General features: G+C 38.5%; 1 protein-coding gene across 1 annotated transcript in view; it reads left to right on the forward strand.

The window, feature by feature from the left end:
* Positions 1–19,301, forward strand: part of CC2D2B (coiled-coil and C2 domain containing 2B) — a gene marked incomplete at both ends in the record, with an annotated part of 102,590 nt that overhangs the window by 57,549 nt on the left and 25,740 nt on the right. The window contains 4 exons of the mRNA XM_082610923.1: positions 6,930–7,100; positions 8,329–8,425; positions 9,218–9,327; positions 14,075–14,171. Coding sequence (XP_082467049.1) covers positions 6,930–7,100; positions 8,329–8,425; positions 9,218–9,327; positions 14,075–14,171 — 475 coding nt within the window. The remainder of the gene's footprint in view (positions 1–6,929; positions 7,101–8,328; positions 8,426–9,217; positions 9,328–14,074; positions 14,172–19,301) is intronic.

A 19,301-nucleotide genomic window follows, 5' to 3' on the forward strand; every position in this document is an offset into this window, starting at 1 on the left:
TGGCAGGTTGTGCATTTCTAAGAATTTGTCCATTTCTTCCAGGTTGTCCATTTTATCGGCATAGAGTTGCTTGTAGTAATCTCTCATGATCTTTTGTATTTCTGCAGTGTCAGTTGTTACTTCTCCTTTTTCATTTCTAATTCTATTGCTTTGAGTCTTCTCCCTTTTTTTCTTGATAAGTCTGACTAATGGTTTATCAATTTTGTTTATCTTCTCAAAGAACCAGCTTTTAGTTTTATTGATCTTTGTTATCGTTTCCTTCATTTCTTTTTCATTTATTTCTGATCTGATTTTTATGATTTCTTTCCTTCTGCTAACTTTGGGATGTTTTTGTTCTTCTTTCTCTAATTGCTTTAGGTGCAAGGTCAGGTTGTTTACTCGAGATGTTTCCTGTTTCTTAAGGTGGGATTGTATTGCTATAAACTTCCCCCTTAGAACTGCTTTTGCTGCGTCCCATAGGTTTTGGGTCGTCATGTCTCCATTGTCATTTGTTTCTAGGTATTTTTTTATTTCCTCTTTGATTTCTTCAGTGATCACTTCGTCATTGAATAGTGTATTGTTTAGCCTCCATGTGTTTGTATTTTTTACAGATCTTTTCCTGTAATTGATGTCTAGTCTCATAGCATTGTCCTCGGAAAAGATACTTGATACAATTTCAATTTTCTTAAATTTACCAAGGCTTGATTTGTGACCCAAGATATGATCTATCCTGGAGAATGTTCCATGAGCACTTGAGAAAAATGTGTATTCTGTTGTTTTTGGATGGAATGTCCTATAAATATCAATTAAGTTCATCTTGTTTAATGTACCATTTAAAGCTTGTGTTTCCTTATTTATTTTCATTTTGGATGATCTGTACATTGGTGAAAGTGGGGTTTTAAAGTCCCCTACTATGAGTGTGTTACTGTCGATTTCCCCTTTTATGGCTGTTAGTATTTGCCTTATGTATTGAGGTGCTCCTATGTTGGGCGCATAAATATTTACAATTGTTATATCTTCTTCTTGGATTGATCCCTTGATCATTATGTAGTATCCTTCTTTGTCTCTTGTAATAGTCTTTATTTTAAAGTCTATTTTGTCTGATATAAGAATTGCTACTCCAGCTTTCTTTTGATTTCCATTTGCATGGAATATCTTTTTCCATCCCCTTACTTTCAGTCTGTATGTGTCTCTAGGTCTGAAGTGGGTCTCTTGTAGACAGCATATATATGGGTTTTGTTTTTGTATCCATTCAGCCAATCTGTGTCTTTTGGTGGGAACATTTAGTCCATTTACATTTAAGGTAATTATTGATATGTATGTTCCTATTCCCATTTCCTTAATTGTTTTGGGTTTGTTATTGTAGGTATTTTCCTTCTATTGTGTTTCTTGCCTAGAGAAGTTCCTTTAGCATTTGCTGTAAAGCTGGTTTGGTGGTGCTGAACTCTCTCAGCTTTTGCTTGTCTGTAAACGTTTTAATTTCTCCATCAAATCTGAATGAGATCCTTGCTGGGTAGAGTAGTCTTGGTTGCAGGTTTTTCTCCTTCATCACTTTAATTATGTCCTGCCAGTCCCTTCTGGCTTGTAGAGTTTCTGCTGAGAGATCAGCTGTTAACCTGATGGGGATTCCCTTGTGTGTTATTTGTTGTTTTTCCCTTGCTGCTTTTAAGATGATTTCTTTGTGTTTAATTTTTGACAGTTTGATTAATATGTGTCTTGGCATATTTCTCCTTGGATTTATTCTGTATGGGACTCTCTGTGCCTCCTGGACTTGATTAACTATTTCCTTTCCTATATTAGGGAAGTTTTCAACTATAATCTTTTCAAATATTTTCTCAGTCCCTTTCTTTTTCTCTTCTTCTTCTGGAACCCCTATAATTCAAATGTTGGTGCGTTTAATGTTGTCCCAGAGGTCTCTGAGACTGTCCTCTGTTCTTTTCATTCTTTTTTCTTTATTTTGCTCTGCATCCGTTATTTCCACTATTTTATCTTCCACATCACTTATCCGTTCTTCTGCCTCAGTTATTCTGTTATTGATCCCATCTAGAGTATTTTTCATTTCATTTATTGTGTTTTTAATTGATGCTTGATTCATCTTTAGTTCTTCTAGGTCCTTGTTAACTGTTTCTTGCATTTTGTCTATTCTATTTCCAAAATTTTGGATCTTGGAAATAGAATCTTGGATTATCTGTACTATCATTATTCTGAATTCTTTTTCAGGTAGACTGCCTATTTCCTCTTCATTTGTTAGGTCTGGTGGGTTTTTATCTTGCTCCTTCTTCTGCTGTGTGTTTTTCTGTCTTCTCATTTTGCTTATCTTACTGTGTTTGGGATCTCCTTTTTGCAGGCTGCAAGTTCGTAGTTCCCGTTGTTTTTGGTGTCTGTCCCCAGTGGCTAAGGTTGGTTCAGTGGGTTGTGTAGGCTTCCTGGTGGAGGGGACTAATGCCTGTGTTCTGGTGGATGAGGCTGGATCTTGTCTTTCTGGTGGACAGGTCCACGTCTGATGGTGTATTTTGGGGTGTCTGTGGACTTTTTATGATTTTAGGCAGCCTCTCTGCTAATGGGTGGCGTTGTGTTCCTGTCTTGCTAGTTGTTTGGCATAGGGTGTCCAGCACTGTAGCTTGCTGGTCGTTGAGTGAAGCTGGGTGCTGGTGTTGAGATGGAGATCTCTGGAAGATTTTCGCCGTTTGATATTATGTGGAGCTGGGAGGTCTCTTGTGGACCAGTGTCCTGAAGTTGGCTCTCCCACCTCAGAGGCACAGCACTGACTCCTGGCTCCTCAATTTGGGATGATTTGTTGTCTATTCATGTATTCCACAGATTCAGGGTACATCAAGTTGATTGTGGAGCTTTAATCCACTGCTTCTGAGGCTGCTGGGAGAGATTTCCCTTTCTCTTCTTTGTTCTCACAGCTCCCGGGTCTCAGCTTTGGATTTGGCCCCACCTCTCCATGTAGGTCGCCGGAGGGCGTCTGTTCTTCACTCAGACAGGACAGGGTTAAAGGAGCAGCCGCTTCAGAGACTCTGGCTCACTCAGGCCGGGGGGCAGGGAGGGGCACGGAGTGCGGGTGGAGCCTGCAGCGGCAGAGGCCTGCGTGATGTTGCACCAGCCCGAGGCGCTCTGTGCGTTCTCCCAGGGAAGACGTCCCTGGTTCCCGGGACCCCGGCAGTGACGGGCTGCACAGGCTCCCCAGAAGGGGGTCGTGGACAGTGACCTGCGCTCGCACACAGGCCTCGTGGCGGCAGCAGCAGCCCCAGCATCCCCCGCCCGTCTCTGGGGTCCGCGCTTTCAGCCGCGGCTCGCGCCCTTCTCTGGAGCTCCTCCAAGTAGCGCTCTTAATCCCCTCTCCTCGCGCACCAGGAAACAAAGAGGGAAGAAAAAGTCTCTTGCCTCTTCGGCAGCTCCAGAGTTTTCCCGGACTCCCCCCCGGCTAGCTGTGGCGCATTAGCCCCTTCAGGCTGTGTTCACGCCGCCAACCCCAGTCCTCTCCCTGCTCTCCGACTGAAGCCCGAGCCTCAGCTCCCAGCGCTGCCCACCCCGGCGGCCGAGCAGACAAGCCTCTTGGGCTGGTGAGTGCCGGTTGGCACCGATCCTCTGTGTGGGAATCTCTCCGCTTTGCCCTACCCAGGTACGTGGGGAGTTTCTTGCCTTTTGGGAGGTCTGAGGTCTTCTGCCAGCGTACAGTAGGTGTTCTGTAGGAGTTGTTCCCCGTGTAGCTGTATTTCTGGTGTATCTGTGAGGAGGAAGGTGATCTCCGCGTCTTACTCTTCCACCATCTTCCCCGGAAGTCCCTAACTCCATGGGCACATTTTTTTTTTTTTTTTTTTTTTGCGGTACGCGGGCCTCTCATTGTTGGGGCCTTTCCCGTTGTGGAGCACAGGCTCCAGACACACAGGCTCCGCGGCCATGGCTCACGGGCCCAGCCGCTCCACGGCATATGGGATCCTCCTGGACCAGGGCACGAACCCGTGTCCCCTGCATCGGCAGGCGGACTCTCAACCACTACGCCACCAGGGAAGCCCGTGGGCACATTTTTTAAATGAAAACTTGCTTTTAAAAAATTTTTACTGAGATAGGGACTTGCCTGGTGGCGCAGTGGTTAAGAATCCGCCTGCCAATGCAGGGGACACAGGTTAGAGCCCTGGTCCGGGAAGATCCCACATGCCACGGAGCAACTAAGCCTGGGTGCTACAACTACTGATACCACACGCCACAACTACTGAAGCCCATGTGCCTAGGGCCTGTGCTCTGCAACAAGAGAAGCCACTGCAATGAGGAGCCCGTGCACCGTAAGAAGAGTAGCCCCTGCTCGTCGCAACTAGAGAAAGCCCATGTGCAGCAACAAAGACCCAACACAGCCAAAAATAAGTAAATTTTTAAAAATAAAATTTTTACTGGGGTAGAGTTGATTTACCATGTTGTGTTGGTTGCAGGTGTCCAGCAAAGGGAATCTGTTACACATATACATATATCCACTCCTTTTTAGACTCTTTTCCCATATAGGCCATTACAGAGTGTTGAGTAGAGTTCTCTGTGCTATACAGTAGGTCCTTATTAGCTATCTATTTTGTATATAGTAGTGTGTGTGTGTCAATGATGAAAACTTATTTTTTTTAAACTTTTTATTTTTTATTGGAGTACAGTTGATTAACAATGTGTTAGTTTCAGCTGTACAACAAAGTGATTCAATTATACATATACATATACATGTATCTATTCTTTTTCAAATTCTTTTCCCAGTCAGATTGTTACAGAATATTGAGCAAGAGTTCCCTGTGCTATACAATAGGTCCTTGTTGGTTATCCATTTTAAATACAGCAGTGTGTACATGTCAATCCCAAACTCCCTAACTATCCCTCTTCCCCTGGGTAACCATAAGTTTGTTCTCTAAGTCTGTGAGTCTGTTTCTGTTTTGTAAATAAGTTTATTTGTATCTTTTTTTTAGATTCTGCATATAAGTGATATCATATGATAGTTCTATTTCTCTGTCTCACTTTACACAGTATGACAATCTCTAGGACCATCCATGTTACTGCAGTGGCATTATTTCATTCTTTTTAATGGCTAATATTCCATTGTATATATGTACCACATCTTCTTTATCCATTCTTCTGTCAGTGGACGTTTAGGTTGCTTCCATGTCCTGGCTATTGTAAATAGTGCTGCTGTGAACATTGGGGTGCATGTGTCTTTTTGAATTATGGTTTCCTCTGGGTATATGCCCAATAGTGGGATTGCTAGGTCATATGGTAGTTCTATTTTTAGTTTTTTAAGGAACCTCCATACTGTTTTCCATAGTGACTCTATCAATTTACATTCCCACCAACAGTGCAAGAGGGTTCCCTTTTCTCCACACCCTTTCCAGCATTTATTGTTTGTGGATTTTTTTTAATAAATAAATTTACTTATTTATTTATTTTTGGCTGCATTGGGTCTTTGTTGCTGTGCACAGGCTTTCTCTAGTTGGGGTAAGCAGGGGCTACTCTTTGTTGCAGTGCACAGGCTTCTCATTGCAGTGGCTTCCCTTGTTGCGGAGCATAGGCTCTAGGCACCTGGACTTCAGTAGTTGTGGCTCATGGGCTCTAGAGTGCAGGCTCAGTAGTTGCGGCACATGGGCTTAGCTGCTCTGCGGCATGTGGCATCTTCCCGGCCCAGGGCTCGAACATGTGTCCCCTGCATTGGCAGGTGGATTCTTAACTACTGTGCCACCAGGGAAGCCCATTTGTGGATTTTTTGGTGATAACCGTTCTGACTGATGTGAGGTGATATCTCATTGTAGTTTTGATTTGCATTTCTTTAATAATTAGTGTTGTTGAACATATTTTCATGTGCCTCTTGGCCATCTGTATGTCTTTGCAGAAATGTCTATTTAGGTATTCTGCCCAGTTTTTGATTAGGTTGTTTGTTTTGATGATATTAAGCCACATGAGCTGTTTGTAAATTTTGGAGACTAATCCCTTGTCAGTCACATTATTTGCAAATATTTTCTCCCATTCTGTGGGTTGTCTTTTCATTTTGTTTATGCTTTCCTTTGCTGTGCAAAAGCTTTTGAGTTTAATTAGGCCCCATTTGTTTATGTGTGTTTTTATTTCCATTACTCTGGGAGATGGATTGAAAAAGATATTGCTGTGATTTATGTCAGAGGGTGTTCTGCCTATGTTTTCCTCTAAGAGTTTTATAGTGTCTGGTCTCATATTTAGGTCTTGAATCCATTTTGAGTTTATTTTTGTGTATGGTGTTAAAGAATGTTCCACTTTCATTTTTTTACATGTAGCTGTCCAGTTTTCCCAGCACCATTTGTTGAAGAGACTGTCTTTCCTCCACTGTATAGTCTTGCCTCCTTTGTCATATTTATAGATTAATTGACCATAGGTGCATGGGTTTATTTCTGGGCTTTCTATCCTGTTCCATTGATCTATATTTCTACTTTTGTGCCAGTACCATACTGTTTTGATGACTATAGCTTTGTAGTATAGTCTGAAGTCTGTGTTTTATTTTCAGTCTTTGGAGGAAAATAAGTGTGACCATAAAGCTATAATTGCATAGGTTTGTGTTGCCAGGGTTGGCAGCACATATAACTAACTCCTATTCAGAACCATGTAGAAAAGTTGAGTATCTAACCACTTTCAAGAGAACGATTCCTATAAAATGAATAATCCTTTGATATAACATCATGTTTCATGAAATTACCTCTCCATGCCCTTGTTTCTTCTTGGACCATACACCTAAATGACATGGAGCAATCACATTCTCTCTTAACATAGCATCTCTTCTATGCTCAGAAAAAGATTCTTTCCTTGGGTCTAAGACAACTCTGTCTCCCCTCCACAATGGAGAGAAGATGGTTCAGAATAATGGCCTTATTTATAATAATTAATTTAAAAAATTGATATCTTTCAAATTTTAAGTTATCTTGTATCTATATGATTGATCATTTTTTACTCTTTAGCCAGTTGACAGGTGCAGTTTGTAAGCTTCTTGAACGACGAAGAAAGTTAAAGCCTCAGAGGCAAGAAAGGAAAAAAGTGGCAGCACAGACTATCTGTGATGGAGATATTAAGATTATTTTCAGAATATTGAGGGCTTATAATATTCCTACAAGGAAAGCAATAGTTAATAGGTAAGGCAATTGCACCAATTTTTGGAGTTGCAAAAGATGTCTTAAATGTAAATTTCTGTACTGTCTTCTTACTAAAACTTTGCACTTTATTAATGCTCAATATACAGAAACTAAATGAAAGTTGAAATCTTCATTTGGATAGTCAAACTTACTGTCATTGCTGTGTATTACAAATTTTCAGAAGTGTGAGATGCCCAAACTACCTTTAACATGTATATGTTTGGGTGCTATATCAAATAAATACCTTCTGTCCCTATTCCCTATTGTGAAAACTTAAGCTGCTATTGCTACTTACACTGTTCTCTGCCACTGTCCCCTCACAGTATTGGAAGTATATAGACTACAGGAGAGAGTAAGCTCCATTTTGGATTTATCATTTTAGGTGACTTCTACAAAAATCAGATCTTACCTATCTCACCTGCAGGCACTCAGTGTGTTTTATTTGCGTTTCTTGGGCAGAGGATATGTACGGTCAGAGTGGCCAAATTAAGGCACCATGAATATTAAATACTCATGAATATTTAGTATAACCTGAATATCAAGTGTTTCATATATTTAATCTCATGTATAATTTATGTATTGTGAATATTTAGTGCCCAGGTACCTCAGGAATACTGAGTAACCCTCTCTGTCTACATTTAACACTTATGTGCTCTACTTGCTTATTTTATGTTTACCACATCCCATGAACTCTACATATGAAAAACAAATATTTTGCTTATTAGCTATGAATCTATAGTTAAAACCTCTTAAAGGTTTTGCCTGTGTTTTATATTATAAAATACTTTATTTATGATAGAATTGATATTCTCAAAACAAATTCACATTTCAAGGCTGTTTTGTGAAATAAGGACATTATAAAATTACCACCATTTTCTATAATAATCAATTTGTAAAAAAAAAGAAAATTGTAACACCAAAAATAGGAATAATATAGTCTCAAAGTATTACTTGCTCTATTTTTTTCCTTTTGCTGAAGGTCAGTGAAAACTCTGTCACAGACTGGTTCCAATCCATAGTTCAGCATTTAGGAGCTACCCTTTCAGAGTAGTGATTGTCACGTATTTATCTCTAACCACCTATGTTATGAAGATCCAAAGCAAACTCTGTAAGATCCAGGGTAGCTGACTTATATATCTCTATAAGCATAAGCAAAAACCCAGCTACTCCCACCAAAACTAATATTAAAATTAATTAAAGTGCATATCTCTATATTGATTTTCAGAAGAGCCTTGGATATGCCTACTTATTTGATATCATCCGTGTCTCGCCTCAGACATAAAGAAACAATCAAATCCGTAACCTCAGATGAGATCTTAAATGAGATAAGTATTTAACACTTCTATAAAGTGCCGTTTTGATCATGTTTTCCCTGAATTGCAACTGGCCCCTAACTGGACTATCCATCTAATTCTAGTTTACTCTCCATAACACAGTGAAGGTGCTCTTTATAAAATGTAATTCTAACTATTTCATTCTCTGCTACCCTGCTCTCAGGGTCTATAGAATAAGGTGCAAACTCCTTACAATTGTAGCTCCTTAGAATGGCTACCAAACTCTGTAATGATCTGGTTCTTACATACCAATCAGCCACATTTCTCATCAGCCCACAGCGGTATCATATCATACTGCTACTTGTTCTAGAAGGCCTCCGTATATGCCCTTTCCTTTGCCTGGAATGGCCACCATACCTCCGTTTTATTGGCCACATGAACTACTATTTTATGTTTCAAAGCTCAAGCCCAAGCAATGTTTTCTCTGTGAAGTTCTCCTTGTCCTCACCCCAGAGAGTTAATCATTCTCTCTCCTGAGTTACTATTATACCTCGAATATATTTCTTACATTTCATTGCAATTATTTGTTTACCTGTTTAATTTCTCCTGATAGACTTAAGATAAAAACCCTTAAGGATTTCCATTTATTTTTGGATCCAAGCAAAGTAGTACCTAATATTGAATAGGTTGAAGAAATGTTAATTGAATGAATGAATGAATAATGGTTGTTTGAAAAACTGGGAAAAGTAAGCCATCCAGTTATCAGCCAGTAACTAACTTCTACCTTTTATCAACTACATAAAATATTACAAAAATCTAGTCGGTGTTAATTATATGTTTCAGGATACTGTGCGCCCCTTTGTGGAAGTTTCCTTTCAGCACACTGTGTACCAGACCAGTGTTGCAAGTGGATCTCATCCATGCTGGAGCGAAGAAATTAAAGTAAATTTTATGTAAGTTGGAGTCCAGTTTTCCTCAGCTTCTAAAATAGAGCAGTAACACAATTATTTTCTTGAGCCGTTTATTGAAAATAATGATGGATATAGGCTTAATTTTTAAGTTTTTAAATTACGAAGTATTTCTTACATAGATATTAATATATATAATGTATGTGTAAATGTAAGTTCTGAGGAAAAATGATAAAATGAATACCTGTGTATCTACCATCTAGCTTAAAAAATGGAGTATTAGCAATATTTTTGAAGGCTCCACTGTGCGAATAACTAATTGTATCCCCTTTCTTTCTCCCCAGAGGTAACAACCATGAATTTGTTTATCATTCCCTCTCTTTATGATTTTAAATCATAGGTATTTATCCCTAGCTATGTTTTATTTACCTGTGGATGTTTTCCAACTTTATGTAAATTGAATGACCTTTTGCAATCTGTTTCTTTACTCTTATTTTGAGAGATTTATCCATATTCATACTTGTAACTATTCCTTCCTTCCTTTATTTTCACTTCTGTATGGTATTCCACTGTATTAAAATGCCATAATTTATTTATACTTTATCCTGTTGATGCAGATTTGCCTGGTTTTAATGTTTTGCTATTGTAAATAGTATTGCTCTGAACATTCTTGTACTTGTCATCTGGAACACACATGTAAGAGTTTCTTTTTAAGACAGTAGTTCTCAGAGTATTTTGTGCACTGAAATCACCTGTACAGCTTCTTTAAACAGATTGCTGGGCCGAACTCCATAGTTTCTAATTCAGTAGCTCTGGAGTAGGGCTTGATACATAATTCCATTTCTAACAAGTTCCCAGGTGTTACTGATGATACTAGTCAGGGGACACTTTGAGACCCTTTGCTCTAGGATCTGTATCCAGGAGTGGAATTGCTTCAACTTTACTAGCTAATGCCAAATTTTTTTCTAAAGTGATTGTGCCAATACATACTCCCAACAGCGATATAAAAGTTCCTAATCTGCCACATCTTCAATAATATTTTGTATTTTTAAAATTAATTTTTCTAATACGGTGGATCTAAAGTGATATTCTTATTGTGGTTTAATTTACATTCCTGGATTTCTAATGAGATTGAGTTTCCTTTTTTTTCCATTTTAAACAAATCGATATGCTTTAATTTTTAGAGCAGTTTAGGTTCACAGTAAAATTGAGCAGAAAGCACAGAGTTCTTATACCTCCTCTCCCTACAACACACATACACAGCCCCCCTAAAGTGTCAGTGTGGTACATTTGTTACAGTCAATGGACCAATGTTGACATATTATCGAAGTCCACGATTTACATTAGGGTTCACTCTTTGTGTTGTACATTCTATGGGTTTTGACAAATGGATAATAACATGTATCCACCACTGTAGTATCATACAGCATAGTTTCACTGCCCTAAAAATGCCCTGTGCTTCACCCATTTATCTGTTCATCCTTCCCCTGGAACCTCTGGCAACCACTGATTCTTTCACTACTACCATAGTTTTACCTTTTCCAGAGTGTCATTGCATTTCAGGGTTCTCCATAAAAGCAGAACTAACAGTGTGTGTGTGTGTGTGTGTGTGTGTGTGTGTGTGTGTGTGTGTGTTTGACTCTCTTTACCCTCTGTAATAGGGGTGCGCCTCATCCAATTGGTTGAAGGCTTAATAGAAAAAAGACTTACCCCACTTAGGAAGACGGAATTCTGCCAGGACACTGGCTTCAGACTTGAACTGCAGCTCTCCCCTGGGCTTCCAGGCTGCCAGCTTACCCTGCAGATTTTGGGCTTGCCTTCCCCCACAATCACGTGAGCCACTGTTACAGAGGGTAGTTTGCCTTTCTCAACGTCTACCGACATTTTTAATGTGGAAAGAACACTTAACATGACATCTACCCTTTTAACAAATTTTTAAGTGTACAATATACTACTGCTGAATGTAGGTAAAAGGTTGTACAGCAGATCTAGAGCTTATTCATCTTGCTTCCCTGAAGTTTTACGCCTGTTGATTAGTAACTCCCCATTTCCCCCTCCCCCCAGCCCCTGGCGACCACCATTCTGCTCTTTGACTCTATGAATTTGACTACTTTAGATGCCACATATAGGTGGAATCATGCAGTCTTTTTATGACTGGTTTATTTCATTTAGTATAATGTCCTCAAGATTCATCCATGTTGCCACATATTGCAGAATTTCCTTCTTTTTAAAGGGTGAGCAGTATTCCATATATATAGCACATTTTCTTTATCCATTCATCTGTCAACAGACATTTAGCATGCTTCCATACTGTTTTGAATAGTGCTGCAATGAACATAAGGGTGCTAACATCTCTTTGATATTCTGATTCAGTTCTTTTGGATAAATACCTAGAAATGGGATTGCTAGATCATATGGTATCAGTTCTACTTTTAATTTTTTGAGGAACTTGCATAACGTTTTCCATAGCAGCTGCACCATTTTACATTCCACCAACTGTGTGCAGGAGTTCCAATTTTACACACCTTCACCAGCACCTGTTACTTTATTTTATTTTTTTGATAATAGCCATACTAACAAGTGTGAAGTGATATGTCATTGTAGCTTTGATTGCATTTCCCTGATTATTACTGAGTGTTTTATTATTAGCAATTGTGAGCGTTTTTTCATGTATCTATTAGCCATTTGTATGTCATTTTTGGAAAATGTCCATTCAAGTTTTAGTACATTTTAAAATCAGATTATTAGCTTTTTTACTATTGAGTTGTATGAGCTCTTTATGTATGTTGGAGATGAACCCCCTTATAATATATATGGTTTGCAAATATTTTCTCCCATTCCATAAGTTGCCCTTGTACTCTGACGATTATTTCCTTTGTTGTGCAGAAGGTTTACAGGTTGATATAGTTCTACTTTTTTATTTTTGCTTTTGTTGCCTGTGCTTTGGTATCATGTCCATGAAATTATTGCCACAACCAATGTCATGAAACTTTTCCCCTGTATTTTCTTCTAGAAGCTTTATAGTTTCAGGTCTTATATTTTAAATCTTTAATTCATTTTGAGTTGAATTTTGTGTATGGTATAAGATAAAGATCAAATTTGATTCTTTTTTTATTAACATCTTTATTGGAGTATAATTGTTTTACAATGGTGTGTTAGTTTCTGCTTTATAACAAAGTGAATCAGCTATACATATACATATATCCCCATATCTCCTCCCTCAAATTTGATCCTTTTGCACATAGTTTTACCAACACCATTTGTTGAAGAGATTGTCCTTTCTTCATTGAGTAGTCTTGGCACCCTTGTCAAAGATCGGTTGACCTGACATAGATGCAAGGATTTATATCTAGGCTCTCTATTCTGTACCACTGGTCTATATGTCTGTTTTTAGGCCAGACTGTTTCGATTACTGTAACTTCGTAATATATGTATTTTGAAATCAGGAAGTGGGATCTCCGGCTCTTTTCTTTCTCAAGGTTCATATTTGATGCTAAAGCTATATAAATAGGTTTTTGTAATTGAAAATAAAGTGCACTGATCAAGACAGATTTAAAATGTAGAACTTAAAATTGTTCTCTAAACTCAATTAGCAATTTTCAGTTGTTACTTCCTATACATCTTTAGCTCTCCCTCGGGTAAAAGGAATATAAAGAACTGTCAACTACATCTGTTATCAAAGTCCTTTCTCTCTTCCTGGTGCCCTTACCCCCTTCTCTTGCCAATCTTGTTCAGCTCCCTCAATTTCTGCAGATCATATGGTTCTTGACTATTTGCATGGTTTTTTGATGGCATCCCTCTGACTTTTTTTTTTAACATCTTTATTGGAATATAATGGCTTTACAATGCTGTGTTAGTTTCTGCTTTATAACAAAGTGAATCAGCTGTACATATACATCTATCCCCATATCTCTTCCTTCTTGCATCTCCCTCCCTCCCACCCTCCCTATCCCATTCCTCTAGGTGGTCACAAAGCACCAAGCTGATCTCCCTGTACTATGCGCTGCTTCCCACTGGCTATCGATTTTACATTTAGTAGTGTATATATGTCCATGCCGCTCTCTCACTTTGTCTCAGCTTACCCTTCCCCCTCCCCGTGTCCTCAAGTCCATTCTCTAGTAGGTCTGTGTCTTTATTCCTGTCCTACCCCTTGGTTCTTCATAACTTTTTTTTTTTTAGATTCCATATATATGTGTTAGCATATGGTATTTGTTTTTCTCTTTCTGACTTACTTCACTCTGTATGACACACTTTAGGTCCATCCACCTCACTGCAAATAACTCAGTTTCATTTCTTCTTATGGCTGAGTAATATTCCATTGTATATATGTGCCACATCTTCTTTATCCATTCATCTGTTGATGGACACTTACGTTGCTTCCACGTTCTGGCTATTGTAAATAGTTCTGCAATGAACTTTGGAGTGCATGTATCTTTTTGAATTATGGTTTTCTATGGGTATATGCCCAGGAGTGGGATTGCTAGATCATTTGATAGTTCTATTTTTAGTTTTTTAAGGAACCTCCATACTGTTCTCCATAGTGGTTGTACCAATTTACATTCCCACCAACAGTGCAAGAGGGTTCCCTTTTCTCCACACCCTCTCCAGCATTTATTGTTTGTAGATATTTTGATACTGGCTTTAATGAAAGATAGCAGTTGTCCTGAAAGCACATAGATTTTCTTTTCTTATACTTTATAAAAGAAAATAATGCAGGCAATTTTATAGTCCTTTATGAATAATGCTTTTATAAAATTAATTAAGCATTTAAATATGTTTTTCTTATTTACAGCTTACCAGGACATGATTATAGCATCTCAAGCTTATCTAAAATAAAAGATAATATATATATCAACATTTTTGATGAAATGATTATTGAAAAACATGAGGTAAAGTAAAATAATTATAATAATCAATGTTGAAATAATTATAAGTTCAGACTGAATGAAGTCTATTAACGTATTTGTAAATTTGGTTTTAGATACAGTATCTATTTCCAACATTTTCTAAAAAGGATATGGGGCAACTTGAAATAAAATCAGACATATGACAAGTCAATTCAAAAATAACAGGGAGGGCTTCCCTGGTGGCGCAGTGGTTGAGAGTCCGCCTGATGATGCAGGGGACACGGGTTCGTGCCCCGGTCCGGGAAGATCCCACATGCCACGGAGCGGCTGGGCCCATGAGCCATTGCCGCTGAGCCTGCGCGTCCAGAGCCTGTGCTCTGCAGCAGGAGAGGCCACACACAGCAGTGAGAGGCCCGCGTACCACAAAAAAAAAAAAAAAAAAAAAAAAAAAAAAACCAGGGATCATAAACCACATATAAGAGGAGGAGAGATAAATATACCAAGAATTTGGGAAAAGTAGATTTCTGCAATTGAACGTTACATTTACATGTGAACTTCCTGGTAGCCAAGCTTTAGCGTATTTTTAAAGTTTGCTGCGCTAAGCATATTTACTATGATAAAGGTATATACATTAAGATGCTTTACATTGTTTACTGACATGTAGCAAGATATCCAAAAGCAGTGGTTATGAACTGAAGGCAGGAATCTGGGGTATTGGCAGCTTTTTTCAAACTTTGGCCCTTCCCCAAATTCAGGTAAATAGCAACAACAATCCCAGGGCTTGGAAATCGAATACCATGGCTTTCTTGATATTCTTAACAGTTGCATATGATCACTAGAATCTCAAAATTGTCTGTTATGACCCTGGACTCCCTGGCATTTGTTCTTCTTAGAAGAGAGAGATCAGATTAAAATGGGAGCCAGAATATACTGCATTTTCTTTTGCAAGGTTTTTACATTTCTAACCTGGACTATCTACAAGTGGACCATCAGATGAATTTTCTTAGTCAAGGAACGGGCCATGGCAACCTAACTGATACCATTATTTCTTGGCAGTAAGCCAACATGATCCATAATTATGGCAGCAAGGCAAAGGTGGATGGTGGAAAGGTAAAAAATGAAACAGAAAGCAAGATAGTGTGTGAGGAAAACTACAAAGAATTGTCCTTTTTATCTCCCTTCTTTTTTCCTGTCTCCTTATTTCAGCCCAGATAATAGTGTATAACTTTAATATTAACAGAAATTCTGAGTTTATGGATTTAAAAGAAGTCACATTAACATAAATAATCTAAGGTCTTACTCTTGTTCCACCCTCTACTCACAGAACCTCCACCAGTCCCTCCCAAAATTTTCTGGAAGCCTGCAAGTAGTCCTCATATATGTGCCTAAACACGACTGTTAGCTATAGTCATCCTTCCCATTTCAACAGTGTGTGTGTTCTTTTGATTCAGGCTCCACAGCTCTCAAAGCCACTTAAAAGAATCTCACCACCACCACTGTTGACATTGCCCCTGATTAGGTTGCCATCATGTGTGCCAAGGGTATTATCTCCCCAATTATCCTTGAGCCCAAAGCTATGAAACTTCAGAATACCCAAGAGGCACTGGCTTCTGCACAAACATGGGAAGAATGGCCCTATTTTCTCTGAATTCATACTACATATTATATATCTAGATCTTAAGGCAATAGTATTGGTACACAAAATCTCACAGTAGAAGAGCTTCTCCAGCTGCTGACCCTAATCATCAGGGGCCAAACCCAGGACAAGGGACCTAGTGGGGTACAGTGCACACCAACCCTTTCCATGTCCTCATTGTCCTTTCTTTTCGTCTTGATTCCTAAACTCAGCCCAACTGCTCTCACCTTCCCTAATTACAAACAAAAAAATTCAGTGGATATAAGTACGTACTAGTGCTAAAGAGAGGGACATTGCCTATAGTAGTCTTAAACGAGCAACATGCCTGTCCCAAGAGCTGTTCCCTAACACCTTTCCCATATTCCCCCATTTCAGCACTTTTCTTGATGAAGTGAAAAATTTAAATGGCTAAAAGTGGAGTGAATCATAGAGTACTGCCAGTGGGGTTAGTGGTGGTGGTAAATGCCAAACCCATTTATGTCTAGTCCCTGCTTCTCTTACTACACATACTGTCTCTAATTTAAAAAATAGGATTATTGAGGCATAATTAGCATATAATAAACTACACATAATTAAAGTGTATACTTTGACAAGGTTTTTTTTTTTTTTTTTTTTTTTTTTGCGGTACGCAGGGCTCTCACTGTTGTGGCCTCTCCCGTTGCGGAGCATAGGCTCCGGACGTGCAGGCTCAGCGGCCATGGCTCACGGGCCCAGCCGCTCCGCGGCATGTGGGATCTTCCCGTACCGGGGCACGAACCCGTGTCCCCTGCATCAGCAGGCGGACTCTCAACCACTGTGCCACCAGGGAAGCCCCTTTGACAAGTTTTGACATATATATACCCATGAAATCATCATCAAAGTCAAGATAATGAACATATCCACCACTCTCAAAGGTTTTTCCCTGTCCTGTTAGAATACCTCCCTCCTTCCTTTCCTTCCTTCCACCCCAGGCAACCACTGATCTGCTTTCTGTAACTATAGTTTACATTTTCTGGAATTGTATAGAAATGGCATCATACAGTATGCACTTTTTCCCCCTTGGTCTGGCAACTTTCACAGAAAAATTATTTTGAGATTTGTCTCAGTTGTTTTATTTATCAAATAGTTCATTAATTTTTACTGTATAGTGGTAGTCTATTGAACACATACATTCTGTTGTATGTTTAAATATTCAGCTGTTGATGGACATTTGGGTTTTCTTTGGGGGTGGCTATTATAAATAAAGCTGCTATGAGCATTTGTATATAAGTCCTTGTATGGACAAATGTTTTAATTTCTCTTGGGTAAATACATAGGAGTGAAATGGCTGGATCATATGGTAAGTGGACATTTAAGAAACTGCTAAACTGTTTTTCCAAAGTGATTGTACCATTTTTTATTTCCACCAGCAATGTATGAGATTCTAGTTCTTTCACAGTCTTACAAACAAGTGGTCAGACTTAAAAATTTTAGACACTCTAATAACCATGCGGTTGTATCTCATTGTAGTTTTAATTTGTATTTCCTAATGACTAATGATGGCGAGCACTTTTCCATGTATTTATTTGCTATCTGAATATCTTCTTTGGTGAAGTGTCTGTCCAAATCTTTTGTCTATTTTTCAAATTGGGCTATTTGTTGTCTTATTATTGAGTTCTGAGGATCCTTTACATATTCTGTATACAAATCCTTTATCAGATATATGATTTACAAATATTTTCTCCCGGTATGTAGCTTGTCTTTTCATTTTCTCAACAGTGCCTTGTGAAGAGCAAAGTTTTAAGTTCTGATGAAGTCAAATTTATCAACTTGCTTTTGTTGTCATATTTTTTAGCTCTGTTTTTGCTTTATATATTTTGTAACCCTTTATTAGGTGCATGTACTTTTTTTAATTTTTTAATTTTATTGTATTTATTTTTTTATACAGCAGGTTCTTATTAGTCATCAATTTTATACACTTCAGTGTATACATATCAATCCCAATAGCCCAATACATCCCACCCCTACCCCCCCCCGCCACTTTCCCCCCTTGGTGTCCATACATTTGTTCTCCACATCTGTGTCTCTATTTCTGCCCTGCAAACTGGTTCATCTGTACCATTTTTCTAGGTTCCACATATATGCCTTAATATACGATATTTGTTTTTCTCTTTCTGACTTACTTCACTCTGTATGACAGTCTCTAGATCCATCCACGTCTCAACAAATGACCCAGTTTTGTTCCTTTTTATGGCTGAGTAATATTCCATTGTACACATGTACCACATCTTTATCCATTCGTCTGTTGATGGGCATTTAGGTTGCTTCCATGACCTGGCTATTGTAAATAGTGCTGCAATGAACATTGGGGTACATGTGTCTTTTTGAATTATGGTTTTCTCTGGGTATATGCCCAGTAGTGGGATTGCTGGGTCATATGGTAATTCTATTTTTAGTTTTTTAAGGAACCTCCATACTGTTCTCCATAGTGGCTGTAGCAAGTTACATTCCCACCAACAGTGGAAGAGGGTTCCCTTTTCTCCACACCCTCTCCAGCATTTGTTGTTTGTAGATTTTCTGATGATGCCCATTCTAACTGGTGTGAGGTGATACCTCATTGTAGTTTTGATTTGCATTTCTCTAATAATTAGTGATGTTGAGCAGCTTTTCATGTGCTTCTTGGCCATCTGTATGTCTTCTTTGGAGAAATGTCTACTTAGGTCTTCTGCCCATTTTTGGATTGGGTTGTTTGTTTTTTTAATATTGAACTGCATGAGCTGTTTATATATTTTGGAGACTAATCGTTTATCTGTTGATTCATTTCCAAATATTTTCTCCCATTCTGAGGGTTGTTTTTTCATATTGTTTATGGTTTCCTTTGCTGTGCTAAAGCTTTTAAGTTTCATTAGGTCCCATTTGTTTATTTTTGTTTTTATTTCCATTACTCTAGGAGGTGGATCAAAAATGATCTTGCTGTGATTTATGTCAAAGGGTGTTTTTTCTATGTTTTCCTCTAAGAGTTTTACAGTGTCTGGTCTTACATTTAGATCTCTAATCCATTTTGAGTTTATTTTTGTGTATGGTGTTAGGAAGTGTTCTAATTTCATTCTTTTACATGTAGCTATCCAGTTTTCCCAGCACCACTTATTGAAGGGACTGTTTTTTCTCCATTGTATATCCTTGCCTCCCTTGTCATAGATTAGTTGACCATAGGTGCATGGGTTTATCTCTGGGCTTTATATCTTGCTCCACTGATCTATGTTTCTGTTTTTGTGAAAGTACCATACTATATTGATTACTGTAGCTTTGTAGTATAGTCTGAAGTCAGGGAGTCTGATTCCTCCAGCTCCGTTTTTTTCCCTCAAGACTGCTCTGGCTATTCGGGGTCTTTTGTGTCTCCATACAAATTTTAAGACTTTTTGTTCTAGTTCTGTAAAAAATGCCATTGGTAATTTGATAGAGATTGCATTGAATCTGTAGATTGCTTTGGGTAGTATAGTCATTTTCACAATATTGATTCTTCCAATCCAAGAACATGGTATATCTCTCCATCTGTTGGTATCATCTTCAATTTCTTT

This window comes from Mesoplodon mirus, assembly GCF_964341445.2.
Source record: "Mesoplodon mirus genome assembly, chromosome: 2".
Lineage (NCBI taxonomy): Eukaryota > Metazoa > Chordata > Mammalia > Artiodactyla > Ziphiidae > Mesoplodon > Mesoplodon mirus.